The sequence below is a fragment of the Malurus melanocephalus genome, unplaced genomic scaffold, assembly GCF_030028575.1.
Source record: "Malurus melanocephalus ecotype Western Australia unplaced genomic scaffold, MMel_1.1 scaffold_100, whole genome shotgun sequence".
Taxonomy (NCBI): Eukaryota; Metazoa; Chordata; class Aves; order Passeriformes; family Maluridae; genus Malurus; species Malurus melanocephalus.
This window is the reverse complement of record NW_026623332.1, coordinates 1,759,480-1,777,438: the sequence shown is the minus strand read 5'-3', so window position 1 is coordinate 1,777,438 and position 17,959 is coordinate 1,759,480. Positions and strand designations below refer to the sequence as shown.

The following is a 17,959-nucleotide window of genomic DNA, read 5'->3' as shown; positions in this document are numbered from 1 at the left end:
CCTAGAAACAGCAGGCCTGTTTACTGAGAAAATGAACCGATGCATTTCATGCTTTAAAAAAGCTTTTCTAAGGGGAATCTRCAAAACTGCATGGCTTCCCTGTTCTGCGGTACCTACACACTGAAGGAAAATCCTGCCATGAGCCAGTGCCCGCAAGAAAAAAATGGTACTTGAACAGCAGAGCCTTAAGAGCTTTTTAGATGGCCTTAAATAAGAGCTTGCTCAAGCTTTTAAAATCTCATTTATAGTGGATTTCAGTATTAAAGATTTAAATTATTTAGTGACTTGAGCTGAAATTGGCCTCATCAAACGCTGCTGCTGGAGTGCATCGAGCTGTTAAGTGTCTGTGTTGTTAACATGGAGTTATGTCTCGCTCACCCAGCACCCTGCAGGAGCTGACCTTGGCCTCCCCACTCCATTTTTCAGTGTGCTTGTTATGCTGCAGCATCCGTGAGGTTTTCTCTTGCCATGATCCATGTGCGGACCTGCCCCCGCAGATGCTGCAGTGGAGCCCAAGGGGCTGCATTTCCTTGGAAATCTAAAAGACTGCATGCTTGTCAATAGKGAAAGATGAGATTTGGGGTTAACCTGCACTGCCTAGGAAAAGCTTGCTTGAGACCAGCTCTTGCAAAAAAAAATTAAAAAGGCAGGATCCTGAAGCTTGTCAGGAAAATGAGGAGCATGGGGTGATACCCTCCCTTAAAGGACAAAGTGGAATTTGTGTGACAAATTCCAGCAGTCACATTAGGTAACTGATGAATTACCACTTACTGAATTGGTTTGTCCTCTTTAGTGAATTACAGCAGAAATATATTGGTTTGATTTCATAGCTTTGTAGACCTCAGAAATGCTGTACTCCTCCTCTATTTGCTAAATTTGCAGCCCTCTATTTGGAAGGGTTCTGGGTGACTTTTTTTCATTATAAGTATTCAAGGAGCACTGTGATTGCTGTTTTGGGTAGGTTTTACTGATTACATAGGTATTTATTTTCTYCTTTTCTATTGAAATTGATTGCTTTGCATTCACTAAGAAATCAAAATATGTTTTGGCTGTGATGTCAAACTGGTTTGAAGTGAGCAGAGTGCATCTGATCGCCCCTGAGGATTGCCTGGGGAGAAGATGTGGGAGGGAGGGCTTGTGTTTCCCCTTCTAGCTACTCAGCCGCCCACATGCCCAAATAAATCAGCTCCCACCCAGAGCTCTGAAGGGCTTCGTTTGCCTGTAGTCATTAGTTTTCCCTCAGTGACAAAAAAAGGCAGTGTTTTTATTGACCTTGACRTGGGACTACTTTTCTATTCCCCGTTTGCAGTGCTCTCAAAACGTAGAGCCCTGCACACCGTGGTGAGGCTGCAGACAGTACCTCGGGGRAAATTTCCCTGGCCAGCAACAAAGAAAAGGCAGCCTGAAAGGGAACTGTCTCCATGCTTAGTGCAGAAGTTGTTTYACTGCTTAGTCACGCTGGCCAAGGCTTTTCAAAAGGGGCCAGTGGAGCGTGCAGCTAATCGAAGTGGCAGCAAAGGGGGYGGATTTTCAAGAAATCCAAACTAATTTCATGTTAAAACGCTGGCTTTTCTTTTTATTAGGCAGCCAGTTGGACTCATTGCTTCTGGAATGAAAYCTCAGGGGCATCTCCTTGGGAATTAGAAAGGAGCTCCCTGAGAGGCCAAGGAAAACTCAGTTTTCCCTTAGACTGGTGATTTTATCTTGTCCTGCATTGTGCAGGGCTGCAGTGGAGTGGCCCAAGAAATGGCTTTCCCCTGAGGCAAAACAGTCYGTGTCAGAAGGAGGAAGAAAAAGGGAGCCATAGATGTGGTTAATGGAGCATAAAGAACCATTCCTGATGGGAGATGTTGRCCATGGTTATAACAGAACTGGTTCCCACCCAGATTAAAACAAGGAGTAGCTTTCATCCAGTTTTCATCCTATGACACACCTGTAGCCGAAGTAGGAATGGYAAGAGCTGGTGTGGTTTAGTCTCCATCAAGTGTAACTCTTTCACAAGYAGCAGGAGTAACAGGGTGATGCAATGGGGAGTCATTTTGGAGCATWAAAAAATACTCAAAACCATTAAAAAAATTCTTTGAATTTAGTCACAGCAAGAGATGCACTTGAGTGCTCTTATGGGGGTCGGTAACCAGCCAACAGAGAAAGTCAGAGATATTTTACTGGATGAAAAGTGATTCTGAAGCTGTACCTCAGCRCTCCTATGAGCACTTTATGAAAGGCTGAATTATATTTTTCTTTTCTTACAGAGGTTCTCTGTCAGATAAGCGGTTTACATTCACTTCGAATGGTAAGAATAATTGTTTTATTTTTAGCTATTTAAATATTTTCCATAAAAGTTTTWAAAAATAATCAGGAGAATGTCAGGCTGTGTCTAGGAAGGATATTTTAGGACAGCAGTTTTTTTAAAATTGGCAAGTGAATAAAAAAATTGAAGAGATGTGAAGTGAGCTAGAAAAAAAACAGAATATGTGCGGTCATACGCACATAGACGAGAAACAGAAATAGTATTCTGCTGTTACATTTCTGGTGCCAGCATATGAAAAATGACAATCAGATAATCCCATTTTTATATACTTTAGGCCACAGAAAATGAAAGCAGTTTTTCTTCAGACATTTATAATTTCAATGTTCATCATACAAGCGGAGAAAGAAAACATAGGAGGAATAAAAATAYGTTGCACTGATACAGAACGAGTTTTTGTTTATGGCTTTCCAAGATGCAAAACCCTCTTTTAATCTGTCAAGGCGTTCATTTGCATAAAACACAGCAAAGAGGGGGGAAAGGTTCGCATTCGTTCATTTGAATTATATTTCACTCATTTGAGATAAAATCATTTATTATTCCACTGAAAACTGTAGAGCATGTATAGGCCTTTGAATCTGCCAAGGAATTATTTTTAACTTCATTGAACCATGTTCCACCGGCCTGTTTCTCTGAAGAACCTTGATGTGCAGAAATTTTGTGGGTTTGGTGGAGTTTGCAATACTTATACCTGCAGATATTATCTTCATGATATCATATCTTGGCAGCAGTATCAAGGAGTTTCTCTAATGAGTAACTTTCCTAGCCCTAATTGCAGGTGGGAATCATGAAATATTTACAGTAAAGTATTCCTTTCAGTACAGCGCCTTCATCTGCGAAATGTTTTGTACAGCAGAATTAGTTAACGCCAATCTCAAAACATAAATATTATGTTTCAGAAGGAAAAATTTAAAAATAAAAAATGTCTTCACAGGAACGAGACAAAAGTGCAGAGATTAAAAAACTAAATGACAAAAATAGCAGATGTAGTCAGAAGGTGTCATGCATGTAGGAGTTAGGCTGGTAAAGGATTGGGACTGCAGCACTCTGGTACTGGATCATCCACTACAAATTGACTGGTAAACACCACAGCTAATGGAGAGCATCAGGCTAGCACTAGATTCAGCAGCGTCTGACTTTGCTGTTGTGGGTGGTCTTCAAATGTTGCTAGCCTAATATAAAAATATCCTGTGAAAATGCAAAATAACTCCTTCTGCCTGTCTGTGTGGGGACTCCTAGGCTGCAACAAATCTCTCAGTCTGGAAGAGGGATTCCTCTCCAAGAGCCAGGTTACTGCATCTTCCTACTGGGAGGAGACCAATGAGTTTGGRCAGCTACTCCTGTGGTCCCCTGACAAGGCTTGGCTCCAAGTCCCGGGATGGTCTTGGGCATCYAACCACAGCAGCAACCGTGAGTGGCTGGAGATCGACCTGGGAGAGAAGAAGAGAATAACGGGTATGTCGCTCTCTGGTCGTTAAAAACTGCTGTTTCAGCTGGAGAAGCTGATAATGTGCTAGTGCAACATCTCTTTTGTTAAATGTAAGGAAGTGTTTGTAACTTGAGAATATTATTTTCCTATTTAAAACATCATGGCTATTACAAGACTGGTCTTCCTGCAGGGATATAGGATTGAGCTCAACTGTCATGCATATCTGATCTGTAAACATGCTGACAGAACAAAATACTTACACAGAGAACAGTAAAGTCAGGATGGGTGATCTGCAATCAAAAAGAAACATGGGAATCATAGCTTTTGAAGCAAGGCCCAGGTGAAAGAAATTCCTGAAATTTCCTCTTCTGGTTTAGCTGTAAAAGTGTAAATTACAGTTGCTGCTAAAGATGTAAAGATGGCTGATACAGGCCATAATACCAAAATGTAATTATCATTTTGGAGTCACAGACTCACAGAATGGGTAAAGTTGGAAGGCACCACAGTGGATCATCTGGTCCCACCTCCCTGTTCAAGCATGCTAATCCCAGAGCACCTGGAACAGGATTGTGTCCAGACAGTTCCTGAATATCTCCAGTGAGGGAGGCTCCAAAACCTCTGGGCAACTTGTTCCAGTGCTCGGCCACTGCACAGCAAAGAAGCTCTTCCTCATGTTTAAGTGGAACTTTCTGTGCATCAGTTTCTGCCCATTGCCTCTTGTCCCATTGTTTGGTATCACTGAGCAGAGCCTGGATCCATCCTCTTGGCACCCAATTCAGATACTGACAGACATTGATGATGTCCCCTCTCTGTCATCTCTCCTTACAGCTGAACAGGCTTCATGAGCCTTTGTGTTAAAAATATCCATTGCTCTAAATTCACAATTTTAAACTGATTTCCATCCCTCACCCAACTTTTAAAATCAACTTCAACACAGTTTAAAAAATATACTAATACCTTGAAGATACGTTTTACGAATTGTTTTGTCTTCTGTGTTTGCATTTGAAAATGTTCCTTGAAAACAGGCATATAATAAATGAAATTTTTTTTTGCATTTTGTTAAAAGGGATTAAGACCACTGGTTCCAGATCCATGAATTTCAACTTTTATGTGAAGACATTTACAATGAATTATAAAAATAACAACTCCAAATGGAGAACTTACAAAGGGATTCTGAGCAATGAAGAAAAGGTAAGGAAAAGCGGGAAGGGTAGAAAAACACAAAACAGTAATGCGGATGCTGTCTTGACATTGAAGGGCAGCCTTTCACTGTCAAGAAAGATTAGGATTTTCAAACTTGTCTAGACTTGGGCTGTCTTCACCAATGTAATTTATGGCTAAGGAGCAGTTAGTGAGCTTGTCGAAACAAGGAAGTTACCCAAGGATTGGTGAAGCTGTGGCACACACACAGGGAGGCATGTGTATGTCTGCACCCTKCTTTTCAAAAAGCGGTGTGACTGGAGCTGTTCAGCAGCTGTTGGGGCAAGTCCTTGGCTCTGCTCAGCGTTTGCCTGTGCCAGGGATGCTGCTGGTAYGGCCCCTGCAAAGCTGAGGGTCAGCTCTGGATGCATGGGGATGGTCAATCCACCTCCCCCCACCAAGCGAAACAGCCTCTTGGGTGAAGGGCAGGGCTGCTGGTAGAGTTGGATAATATTTTCCCCTGGAAACCTCATGTTTCCTTTCAAACAAAAGAARTCCCAAAAGTCTTCCTCCCTGTTCCCACAGTGTTCAAAGTCAGGCCTTCACTCATCATTCCTGAGGGAGCTCAGCTTGCCTCAGGAGAAGGCTCTGTCTGCTCCTCAGGCCTGATGGCAGTTCTTAAAAACTTGGCAGAACTGAAGAGAGATTWCCTGCTAGCTCTGATTTTCTTAGCTTGCATGCAAGGAATTTCACTGCCCAACATTAATGAGATTAATATTTTTTTAAATGTTAAACTGAGGGGATGCTGGCCCAAAAAGTGACAAATCAGCCTAGTAGAGGCTGAACTGTAAAGGCTAGCTAATTTAAATGTGCAGGCTTCCAGTTTCCTGCAGTGACTTGTTATATACAAATATCCTTTGAAACTATTTTATATGATCTTAGTTTCAGCTGAGGTGCATGACAGAACCTGTCCCATCAGAACCCCGTGTGACCTGGCATTTTATCTAAGATATGCTGAGCTCACCTCTCTMTCTCATTCTACTTTTAAGTTTTTTCTAGATGACACTGAAGCATCTCCTGGTACTAATATTGCAAGGACTACTGCTCTGCACAAGGGGCTGAGCTGATTCTGGGAAATGCTGTATAAGTGCAATATATGTGTAGTTAATAATCACTCTGCAAGCCTCATAGAGAAAACTGACCATTTTACTAAAATGTMTAGATAGTTCACCTCTGTTTTTTTCTTTTCATGTTTCTATCCCTTATTTCCGAGAAAGGGTGCTGCAGTGCTCTTAAATAAAAAAATTATAGCATTATACCAGCATGCATTAACTAGAAATTACACAGCATTGAAATGGTGATAATCTTCCTCCTCCAAGCTAACAGAAAAAYGTGATCATCTGGCACAACTAAACAGATTATTTCTTTCCAGAACTCTCAATTCCTAAAATCTTGTGGCTGAATCCCAGCTTATCGATGTATTAGTTTTAGGATAACAAAAAWCTTTGAAGCTGGATGTCAGGACCACTTTGAAGAGAGACTTTTAAAAYTGAGCAAACAAGGTGTGCACATTTCTTTGCAGGTATTCCAGGGCAACTCCAACTCCGGTGACATCGTGCGCAATAACTTCATCCCTCCGATAGTGGCCCGCTACGTGCGGATTGTCCCTCAGACTTGGAACCAAAGAATAGCACTGAAGCTGGAGCTGATGGGGTGCAGAATAATGCCAGGTATGGGGTGAGCAGTGCGTGGTGCCTCCACAGCCTGCTGTGCTGCCCCAGTGCCACTGATACCCTGTTCTCTTTTYCAGCAAACAGTTCATTTACGCATTCAATGTGGCAGAAACCCAGTCAGAGCACAGAAACCTCCCTCGGCAAAGAAGACAGGACTGTGACAGAGCCCATCCCATCAGAAGAAACTAACTTGGGTAACACTACCTAGTGCTGTTCTTTCTCTAGGATGCATCATGTCTTCAGCCCAGCCTGAGTGAATTTTAAACTTTCTCACAATTCAGAACTTTTATTTTCCTTCAGACTTTAATAAAGATTAATGACAGAGAGAAGAGGGAGGAGCAAWAGGTTCTTTTTGTCTTAAGGCACAGAAAGAGATTGAAAGCCATAATTTTCCTTGATGTGTTAAACATTGGGCTTTGGTTTCCCTGTCATATCGGTTTATTTGCCACACTTGGTGGGCGGCTCAGGGGAATACAGTGAGCACTCAGCAGCAATTTTTGGAAGAGTTCTTCCTCACTCTCTTCTATATTTTGTAATTTTTTAGTATGTGAGGTGGTGGTCTCACAAAAGCGTTATCTTGTCTCCACACAAGCATGACTCCTCCCAGAGAGGCTTCCCAGCTCAAAGCAGCATACAGTARTGCCTGGTTGTGTAAATAAACACTTTTCCATAATGCCTGTGTTCATGGGGGCTCAGACAATCTCAATTTGCATACTTCTCCCTGAATTTGCRGTCTTCATCCTTCAATGTTGCAGAGCTAACTTCTTACACCTGAAAAAGCAAGCAAACAAAATTTGATGGATAGACTGATGTTTTGGTGGGCTCATAGCCAGGCAGGAATTACTGTACTAAATGCTACTACTACCCATTAGGTAGCTGATAGTTGTGGAAATGCCTCTGTGTAAAAACTGGTTGTAAAAAGCAGTCACTGGAAGAAAAAAAAAAATCTAAAACTCTTGCCAAGAGCAAGCAAGCTCAGTTCATCTGTGAAGCGGTATGAGTAAACCATATCCATGTTCACTGAAAATTAAATCTACTGAGAGTTCATCTGCTAAATTGTAAATACCCTGTGGACACTTGTACTCCTTATTCTCACAGCTGGCAAGTGTCTGTAGAAACGGGGAATGAATGGCACACTCCTGACACAAGGGCCACCCCACTGATAATTTTAMAATCCCTGCTCTAAAGCATGTTATGTTAGAATTTAACAGTGGCTRAACAGGTTATCCCCTAGATTCCCTCATGGAAATCTTTGAACTACATTGACTGAAATGTTTCAGCCAGTTCAGCATGAGCCAAATACTTGGCATGTAAAATTGCAGTCTCCTTTGGCAGATTTATAAGCAACTGCAAACAGAGTAYGTGTGAGTGGCTTTTTAAAAGTCATCTAGTGTGTAATAAGAAAGAGCTGCTCTTTGTAAGGATGCATAGAGATGYCAAGTCAAGTGTCACCCTTGAGAAAGAATATTCAACTCTTTTGTTTCAACATTGTTCCACATAGGTACGTGGCAACCAACCGTGGCTGAGGAGTGGTGTTTTAGTTTTATAGTTGTACATTTTCATGCTGTATTCAAGAAGYATTCCTGCAACATTATCTACCTTTTGCTGTAGTACAAACTACCAGCTTTAGAACAAYTTGCCTTTTAAACTTTTATCCCTTTTTTTTTTCTCATGCAGGTTTAACACTTACAGCTATAATTGTCCCCATCCTCATCGTGCTGTTTCTGTTCTTGTTCTCTGGAATTTGTATCTGCACAGCCCTACGCAGGTAAGATACTGCTTTTGTCAAAGGAGGCACTTGTGGGTACCTAGCTAGCATGTCCAACTCCATGCCCTCTTTCCAGAGCCACTTTGCCAGGGAGCTGGGAATTGATCCTGTTTGTCAGTCTGTCTTTTAAGTAGAATTCAGGTGGTGTCTCTGTAAATTATATTTCTTATTGTATGCCTCYCCTAGTCAGAGAAAAATGAAGATAAAGCAGGTCAGAACAGTGCACCCAGTCCAGTGTAACCAGCTGTTCTCTTCAGCCTACACATACCCACAAACACTGAGGTGAAAAGCAGTCAAAGACAGGACCATTTCCACACCAAAGCCAAATAAAAATTCAGTGAGGGGAAGATCTGTGCTATCTATCTGGATAATTTYATTTTCCTCCCATTGTGTTTCTGCTTCCCAGTCCCTTAAGTTAGAGCACTTAACTTGGCGGACTGAAAGCAGAGCTCAGCCCTAAGGAGTTGCACACATACACTGCTATAAGCAGCTAAAATTAAGCCATTTCATCTCACAAGTCTGAGGACTGGAAGAAGCACTGCTTGCTAACTCTGCTTCCTGCTAGATACCCTTTCCTATGAACCTGCGCTTGCACGTTGAGCTGGGAAATGCTTCTGTCAGCAGATGGGGATTTGGAAGTATAAGCAATGCTCTGGTGATGGTGCTTCATCACCAGTGATACTCAGCTCTGYCCTGGATTCCCAGTAAATCTATAAAATAGCCAAAGAATTCAGAAGAGCAGACCCAAACATGGCCCCGAGTGACATAAATAGACATAGACACATCAAATTGATGAGTGCCAGCCCCAGAAATTTGAACACCAGCACTCACAACTTGTGCATAGATGGAGAAAAAGAAAATGTCAAAGTGCTGATTTTGCATGCCTGATGGTCTAGTAAACAGCAACCTCCAGGAACTCGAAGCAAAGCCCTGTCCTCAGCCACTAAATAAAGAGGCTYGGCTGGAGCTGAGGCATAAAGCTGAAATGCTGTAAGTACAGATGTTTATAAATCCTTTCCTCTCCTCGCAGGCGAGAAGCCAAAGGACTTTCCTATGGATTATCCAGTACTCAGAAATCAGGTTAGTGGAGAATCATGCACTTTGTCCTGTCCGGGCCACTGTGCCAGCAGGAGGGGGTTTATGCAACTAAGTATTTAATGCTTCTGAAATAGCATCCACATTGCCTCATTCAAATTCMCCTCTTCATACAAGGGAAACAGCAAACGATAGTCCCACTTGTGTCATCCTAGCACAGTGCCCTGAGAAACAATATAATTTGGTTTCTATGACAGAAAGGCAATTAACAAAAGATCTATTATACAGAGTGCATAAATTAGCATGTAAGAGTGCTCCCAGGTGCCCTCCTTATCCTTCCCACCTCCAAAATACCTATTTTGCAGAAAATTGCTACTTTTCTTTTCCCYACAGCAGAGGGGATTGCTTTTCTCCAAGAGAGCAAGGGATAATAATTTTTTATGGCTTTAATATTTTCCTCTCACTGCCCTCCCTGGCTGGAACTGTATTTATAAAGCCTAACAGCACGTATCTATATTGAATGAGGGATTGGCTTGAGCACACTGCTTTAGGAGAGGGCTGCAAAACCCCARTGAAGTATTTTCTTTGTCTTGCTCAATAACATCTTCTAGAGTGGTGTTCCCATCAGCTTAGCAGTTGGGGTGTTTTTCCTATAGAGGAATATCCTTCTGAAATTCAGCTTTCCATAAAAAACCCAAACCACYGAGCACTTCGTATGTCTCTTGACAAGTGTCTTGCAATAGCTCAGCTCCGAAATTTCATCCCTCAGCAGGTGCTGACGTCAGTGAAAGGAATGCTGTTACCCACTGCAGTTCGCCCTCATTAGAAAATTAATTTGTACTTAACATCATATTTGCTAATATGATTTTTCAAGGTCACATCATAATCCTTTCTCACTTGCTAATGAGGACAAATCCCAAGAAATTGGAGATCGCCTCTTACCCAGCCAGTTCATTTGTTGTATGTCTGCCTCATAAATCAAGCTCCTAAGCCCCTGTGAACCAGGCTTGGGCTTAGAAAGCTGTGAGTCAAACTCACCGCTCCTCAGATCTCCTGGCGTGGGCTCCAGCAAGTCTCTGATACTGTGGATTTTTTTTTCTTTTCTGTCTTACAAGGATGTTGACAGAACAAATTTATTGATGACTGGAGGTGCTCAGACACTAATGAAATGGAAGCCACACTAATCTGATGAAAAAAGGAGACATTTTAAGCATTTTYGCCATATAATCAGTGCCAAAACATGTAACTGATTTAAAGCTTGTATTTTATCAATATACTTTGTTAAGGCATCACTGTAGGCACCTACAGATTTTGAGCCTTTCTTGCCAAAAAATCTTATATAAAGTTTTATTTTCACTTGGAAATCCCAGTTGATGATTCACTTCTTCCTTTACCCTCCATATTTAGGTTTTTTTTTTTTAAACAAACAGCCCATTTTAGTCATGTTTTTAAACTATTTCAATATATTGACAGTAATGAGTGTAGCAAAAATTAAACTTTCTGGTAAGTCTTCCAATTCTAAGCATTTAACTTGCTGATAAGCCTTCTATTTTTATTTCTTTTTCACAGGTTGTTGGAAACAAATCAAGCAGCCCTTTACCAGACATCAGTCGACTGAATTCACCATCAGCTATAGCAATGAGAAGGAGACACCACAAAAGCTGGATCTGGTCACCAGTGACATGGCAGGTAACAGTTGCTCCCCTCAGAGGCTTTCCTTCTTCTCTGCATGCAGAGCCCGTAACAGGGAGAGGGATGGCCCAGGAACAGATTTATCCATGTTCATCTCAGATGCATAGTGAAGCAGCTAAATGTATTAGGGAGGGAAAGACAACTATTTTGGATTTTTTTTTTCTTGCAGTTGTTGGAAAAATTTCCTGACTCTGTAATAGTTACAGCTGGAGGTAATGATGGAAGGCAYTCAGGCATGGATGGAGTGCAAGAATGTGCCTAGGATAGGATCGGCTTCCTTTGCTGACTAAGTTTTGTGTTTCTATTTAAAYACAAATGTCTCTAAAAATGGAACAAAATATAACGCCCCTTGCTGCTGATCAAGTAGAAAAATTATTTAGTTGGTTTGTGATGGGATTTCATGCCTAGCTGGAAGTTGTGCTCAGATCCCTATGAAGTTTTCCGGGTGCCTGAACTACCTGGAAGATGAGGCTTCTTGAAGTGGAAGCAGCTAGATGGGAGTACTCAGAAGAAAAAAACAAGCACAGTGCTTCTCTCCTGCACTACCTTGGCTCCAGGTCACTGTTTGGATAGAGCAAATCCTGGCACCAGKACTATTTGCATCCCAAAGGGATGATTTTTTAATTCATCCTCTTAGCACATCTTATCCCCGCCTAGTCTAGTCTGTCTGGTAAGGCTAGTGAGGCCAGCCATTTCACGGGATCAGTCATCAGCGCTCTTGAAGAAAGATTAGTTTGCTGTTTCCAGCCTCCAGACCTCAGAAATTCCTTAGAATTTCTTCATTGTGCTTGGCAAAGAAATACATTTAAAATACAAATGGATGGTTACTGTAATTCCATATGGTGCTGCTCTCAATATCTTTCAAAGACAGTTTCAGTCCTTTACAGAAACTTTCAATATAAATATTCAGAGGTCTACAAGGCAGTTTTAAGGAAAGAGAATGAACCAAGGTTGCTCACAAATGATGGTTATTTGGTTCCCTGGCCATGTCTGGGAAGCCTTTGCTCTCTGCATCATCCCCTCCTGCTGTGYTTGTGGGAAGTCTTAATTCTCAGCCTGGCCCAGGCAACTTCCCAGCCTTAGCATTTCACTTGCAGTCTCCTTAGAAATAAAAAAACATGAAATAAAAATGTGAGTGCAACCACGCAATGTGCCATTTAATAATTCAATTGCAGAGAGCACACAATTTGCATATAGGTTATCATGCTACATGAAATTCCCTGGCTTCAAACCCCCAGCTGCCTGCCGGTTCCCAAAGGCAGCCAGGAGGAAGTCGAGATGCTTCATCCTGAGCGAGAGAGATTTCTGGGGATGGCGGCAGCGATGCTGGGGAGAGCTGCACCACTTWCTTAGTGAAATATCATAACACCTTCACCCTACATGCTGAAGTTTGGGACGCAGCCAGAAACTGCCAGAAAGATTCACAGGACATATGGGATCGAATTCGACGCTCATGCCAGATGAACCGCGATGCCAGAACAGAAACCGAGCTAACTTCTTCACGCCTGCAGGAAAACACGATACTTTAGCAGTGTCACTTACTAGAGCTGTTCAGGCCACCGTATGTATCTGTAAGAGATTGTCACCAGCGCCAAAGCGAGAAAGTTAGAGCGTTCACTTTTCTCATAATAGTATTACTGTTTTTTTCAGCAAACCTAGTTCAGATCTCCTCACACGGCAGCCTGGCATCCACCTCGACTAGAGGCGCAAACAGGCACTTYTTGAGGCCGTGTTTCCTCCATCTCACTCCTTGCTCCTGCTCACGCCGTTTGCCTTATGCCAGCTCTGTCCCTGCCATCCCCCTTGACCGGGTGACTGCCCAATTCCTCTGGCAGCACCAATCCCATGTCTCCCCCCCAGCTCATCCCCCCTGGCAMGCCCGCAGCCATGCTGAGCTGGCTTAGCACATTTCACACTTCCTTTGACTCTCTTGGCTGCCGTTTTGCCTAACTTCATCCTTCTTGTCAGTCAGCTACTGTGAGATGCCTTTTAAATAAAGCCGGCTTGTTAAGAATCCTCTGGGCATTTTAATTATTCCAAAAGTGGAACACTCATTTTGGAGAACTTCTCGCTTGTGGATCTTCATGCAATGTYTTTTGTCCAGTTTGTTGGTACTATTTTGTTGACCTCACTCTTTTTTTAGGGCTTTTAAACTTACTCCAGAAATGTTAATTTATTTGGGAGGGTAGTTGAGGAAAGGGAGGGAGGGAATAGGAAAAGAAGTGGCAGATTGGAGCTTCTCTGTGGAAGAGCTTCTGCCATATTCTGCAACTCTTGCTCACTGAAGGAGGTTACAGGATCAGTGCTGGGGAAAGATTTCCTCACATCCCAAATAACCACACATTTGATACAATAACTGAGTAGTTTTTCAACATAAATTACCTATCCGTGCATAAGTATTACAGACATAAAATAACCAACCTATACCTTATTGAGCATTTCATGCTTCCTTTTAGATTATCAGCAGCCTCTCATGATCGGGACTGGGACGGTAACACGCAAAGGATCTACTTTTCGCCCCGTGGACACCAAAGAGGAGGGAAGAAGGGGGAGTTCTGAGTTTGAAAATCACTATCACTGCCCTCACAGAGCTAACAGGCACGAATACGCTCTGCCCCTGACCAGCCAAGAGCCCGAGTACGCCACCCCCATCATAGAGCGGCACATAGCAAGAGAAACTAATTTCCCCTCTGAGAATGGCTACAACGTTCCCGTCGTCTCATCTCAGATACATTCCCTCACCGCCGGCAGCTTCTCCAGCTCCTGTAAGGCCGACAGCAGGAACGGAGACTATCAGACACCCCAGAGTGTCATAAACTACGACAAACCCAAAGTTAATGGTGTTCTGACCTCCGTGAGCTACAGCACAGACTACCAGAAACCCCAGCAAAGTGCGCTGGKGAGCGAGGGTTACTCCACGCCCAGAGACTGCCTAAAGCCCATAAGCCAGACAGCAATGACAGCTCTCTTGTGATTTGCCGAGCGGGAGCGGCACGGTGCGCAGGAGCATCACTGCACAGCTTTCTGAAGTGAAAACAGAGTTTGGAGGGACTCTGCTGTGGGAGGCAGAAGGCAAACAAGCCCTGTGTACATAATATTGCTGTCTTGCTGGGTTCTGACATCTGAAGAAAGCATATGCTGTTTATCACTGTTTATAGCAAGAGAGATGTTATCAGTGAAGACTGTACATCTTATTTTCTCTAACTGATCTCAGTGCTCCGTTTGCAATGTGTGCAATTTGTACATAGCTTTTATTTAAGAAGAATTTCTTAAGTTTCCTTTTCACCTGGGGGTTTGAAAGAATTGCAGAAATGCCTATTTAAGGAAAACAGTCCTCCTTTTGTGTCTTTATCTTACCTGCTGGTGTACTGGCAGCTGTAAATGGTGTATCTTATGGCTGTGTTGATTCATTTCCTTTCCTATGATAACTGAAGATAGGGCTGTAGTTCTTACTGGGAGGATAGAAGTTAAATTACTCGCTGCATAATGTGCACGAGAGAAGGCAGCTATTTAAATACTGTGCTCAAACACAACTTCCCAGCTGCTTTTTTAGCAGCAATTCTCATATGCTTGAATTTGATTTAGCATACAAGCTGAGCCTGTCTATCCTGCAATTCATATTAAAAAACAGGTAGAAAGGCTGAAACTGGTTTTGGGTTCAAGCCATGGTTATCCCCTTACAACAGGAAAAAAAAAAAAGCAAGCCAAAAAAACAAACAAAACCAAACAACACATCCAACACCAGTTAATCTGGGGGMGTTATTTTGATTCTTTTTATTTAGGAAGCATGTGTGTAACCAAAATGTGAATTTACAGCTGAGAATTCAATGCTGTTCAAGCCCTAGCTGATCCTTTTGCTGCTAAACTATAAGGAAATTTGTTCCTTGGCACAAAGCAGTAAACTTCCTGAACTCTTCATTTCTCCACTAGGTATTTTTCTGTGTTACAAATTTAGTATAACGTTTCTGTTAGAAGTATTTCAACCAAGKAAAACACGGTGTGTGTATGGCTTACTGTTGCAGTTAAATTTGCAAGACAGCAGATCAGCACTGTTGTTTTCAAATAGCTTTTCTTTTTTGCAGCTAATGTTTCCCTCAGTTCCGTTTTTGGACAAACTTGAAAAAGCGTGGGGATGGGTGCAATGTATCGCACAGTAGCTGGCTCCTTTTTCAGCAGAGGCAGCTTTGGAGCAGAACAGCTTCTGGTCATGACTGGGACCGTCCACTGCCCTTCTACCTCCAGTGCTTGGGGCATTTCTCTGAATTYGAAAGCTTGTCCTAAAATGTTAAGAAGCGATACACTTCTGTGAAGAAAGAATGGTGCTATAGTTAAAGCACAAGGTTGGGAAACGAGACCAGTAAAACTTGAGCTCTGGGAAAATCGCTCTTGGAAGGCCCTCCATTTATYTCCTTGTACATAAATGGGATAATTTGCAAAAGATGCAACAAGGATTGATCAGTCTGTTCACGGAGCGCTTTCAGATCTCTGGCTGGAGAGCGCTGTCGGAGGACAGACAGGTTGCAGTGACACTGCTCACAAATACTGCTAACTCCAGCCGTGCCCGAACTCAGGCGAGCTCTGAGCGGGTTCTTTGCATCCCCTTGTCTTGCGGCCTCAGGTGGTGCCATTCCCCCACACCGCCGCGCCGTGCATGCGATTCCCGTGCGGAGAAGAAAGTCATGGTAACCTCGTAGCCTTCCTGTGTTTGCTGTCAATACGGTTTCTGTGAAATGTCTAAAACACCTCAGGTCCTGAAGTGAAACAGCAGCAGCCTGTTTGTTAGACCGAGCTGGGCGGCGTTGTTTACCTTCTGTTGTTTACATGTCTGTGTAAATAAAGAACACTGGTATTTGTAAATCAGCCACCCAGGCCTGCCACTTCACTCGGTGACTCCATCATCGCTGCACGCCCACTCTCGCCACATACCCCGCAGGGTGAGAAGGAAGTGTTCCTCACGCCCTGCAAAAGTGCCAGTTGTGCTGCTGCAATTCACAGTCCCAGTGTGACAGGCTAAAAAAAGATTCTCTCCATGCCCCATTTAGCCCAGATTTTCTGTCCATAAGCTCCATAAGAGAAGAAGAACCCACAAACTCCTGTGTCAAACCCCGCTGCTGGATCATATGACTGAGGAAGGGATGGGGATGCCCTCCTGATGAGCCTGAAACCAGTCCTCTGCCCACACAACTAATTACCCTGACTTGTCACTTGGCAAACAAACCAGTAAKTAGGCCTCCTCCCTACCTAATGAGGCAAGTAAATAACTCAGCAATGCAAGGGGACCAGGCAGCAGATGACACTACTTGTATTATAATGAACTTTTTGCATGCTTCTGCCACATGGTTGGCACATCTGCATTATGCTGCAAGTGTCAAAGGCTTCTTGGCAGCATCTGCCCATTTCTCCTGTCACTCAAATCCATCTAAACACAGCTGATTTAACCTAATGGAAAGTTTGGTCTCTGTATCTTGCCTTCATCCCCACTCCTCAAATAAAACCCCAACAAACCTTCAAAGGCAGCTTAAAATAGATCCCCAATCATATTCAGCATCCCTTCACAACAGCTTGGCGCTGATAGGGACAGAGGCAGCACAAATCCTGGGCACTGCCATGGTGCTCCATGGTTCACATCTGAGTGAGTCCTAAGCATGGTTAACACTGAAAGCATTGGGTCTCTCCACCTTGGCCTGGGAAATTTTTAGCAACCTTAGCAGTAARTATGGTCTGACTTTCTACCTTAAGTCTCTCTATCCTAATTGTGATGGAGATACAAAATCCTGGTGTAGGAATGAAAGTGGATTGCCTGAATCTAACCAGTGCTAGTGCTCATCCCCATGCCCATCGTCTGAATGGATTTTTATGTACTTACACATCAAACTCCAGCTTATCTACATCAGCCTGTCCTCACTGCCAAAGCCAGGTACAACACAGGCAGACTTATCACAGATTTAAAAACCTTTGTTCTACAGTGAAGGCTAGAGTATGCACCATTTTGGGATATTTCCACACTCAGAAGGCCTGTTAACTCTGGATCTCTCTCCAGCATCTCTAGACATTATGTGAGAGTAGAGTCTGATCCTCTGGTCAAYGGAGACTTTCAGTSGTGTTTTGGTACCAAACTTCCACCYCRAGCAGGCACTCCCAGTGGGCTGGACCAGTAAAGCCAAGTCAGAGTCCACAGGAAGGTTAAATATTAACTGCTCCTGGCACTAAGGACCTTCCTGTCCCATTGCCATTGACAGCGTCTCTGGCTTTTCTGGGARCAGGGGCAGCACTAACTGCACGTGTCTGACCGAGGGAACTGAGGGAGGTGGCTCATGAGGTAAGAAGTGTAAAAAATTGTATCAGCTACCTACAACAGAAACAAAAAATTGAGGCATGTATTTCCAGCTGGTGCCTTATATTTAAAACACAAAAAAAATCACTAAAAACAACGACAACAAATGTTCTAAAAATACCATAGGAAAAACACAAATGTTCTTTGCTCTCACCTCCTTTAACTGGCAAATAGATCACAAATTATTATTTCTTCCATCAATAATTCTTATTTCTTATTTCTTCTACCTTTCTAATGCTCRATACAAAAGCAATTTTTCCTATCAAGTCTAATTCTAAAGAGTATTTCTCTATTTCTTTTAGTTGCTAAACATCAGATATTRAACCCTACCTTAGTACCTACCACTATCTTTACATCCAACAGGCAATAGATTAAAATTAGCCCTGGATAGGAATTAGAATTTCCTGGCTCAGAGTATGTCCTGCTTAGAGCATCACCTGCTCTCTTTTTATGATCTTTCTCTGGATCAACAGCCTGGCTTCACCTTCCTCTCCAGACAGCATCCATAGGAAGGGTTCAA

The 17,959-nt window shown here is 42.8% G+C and overlaps 1 protein-coding gene across 1 annotated transcript in view; it reads left to right on the top strand.

The window, feature by feature from the left end:
- Positions 1-14,788, top strand: part of DCBLD1 (discoidin, CUB and LCCL domain containing 1) — a 45,351-nt gene extending 30,563 nt beyond the window's left edge. The window contains exons 7-15 of the mRNA XM_057368987.1: positions 2,253-2,293; positions 3,548-3,763; positions 4,804-4,928; positions 6,460-6,607; positions 6,688-6,804; positions 8,288-8,378; positions 9,409-9,458; positions 10,983-11,102; positions 13,562-14,788. Of these exons, the coding sequence (XP_057224970.1) occupies positions 2,253-2,293; positions 3,548-3,763; positions 4,804-4,928; positions 6,460-6,607; positions 6,688-6,804; positions 8,288-8,378; positions 9,409-9,458; positions 10,983-11,102; positions 13,562-14,079 (1,426 nt within the window). The 3' untranslated portion in view covers positions 14,080-14,788. The remainder of the gene's footprint in view (positions 1-2,252; positions 2,294-3,547; positions 3,764-4,803; positions 4,929-6,459; positions 6,608-6,687; positions 6,805-8,287; positions 8,379-9,408; positions 9,459-10,982; positions 11,103-13,561) is intronic.
- The last annotated feature ends 3,171 nt before the right edge of the window (positions 14,789-17,959 follow it).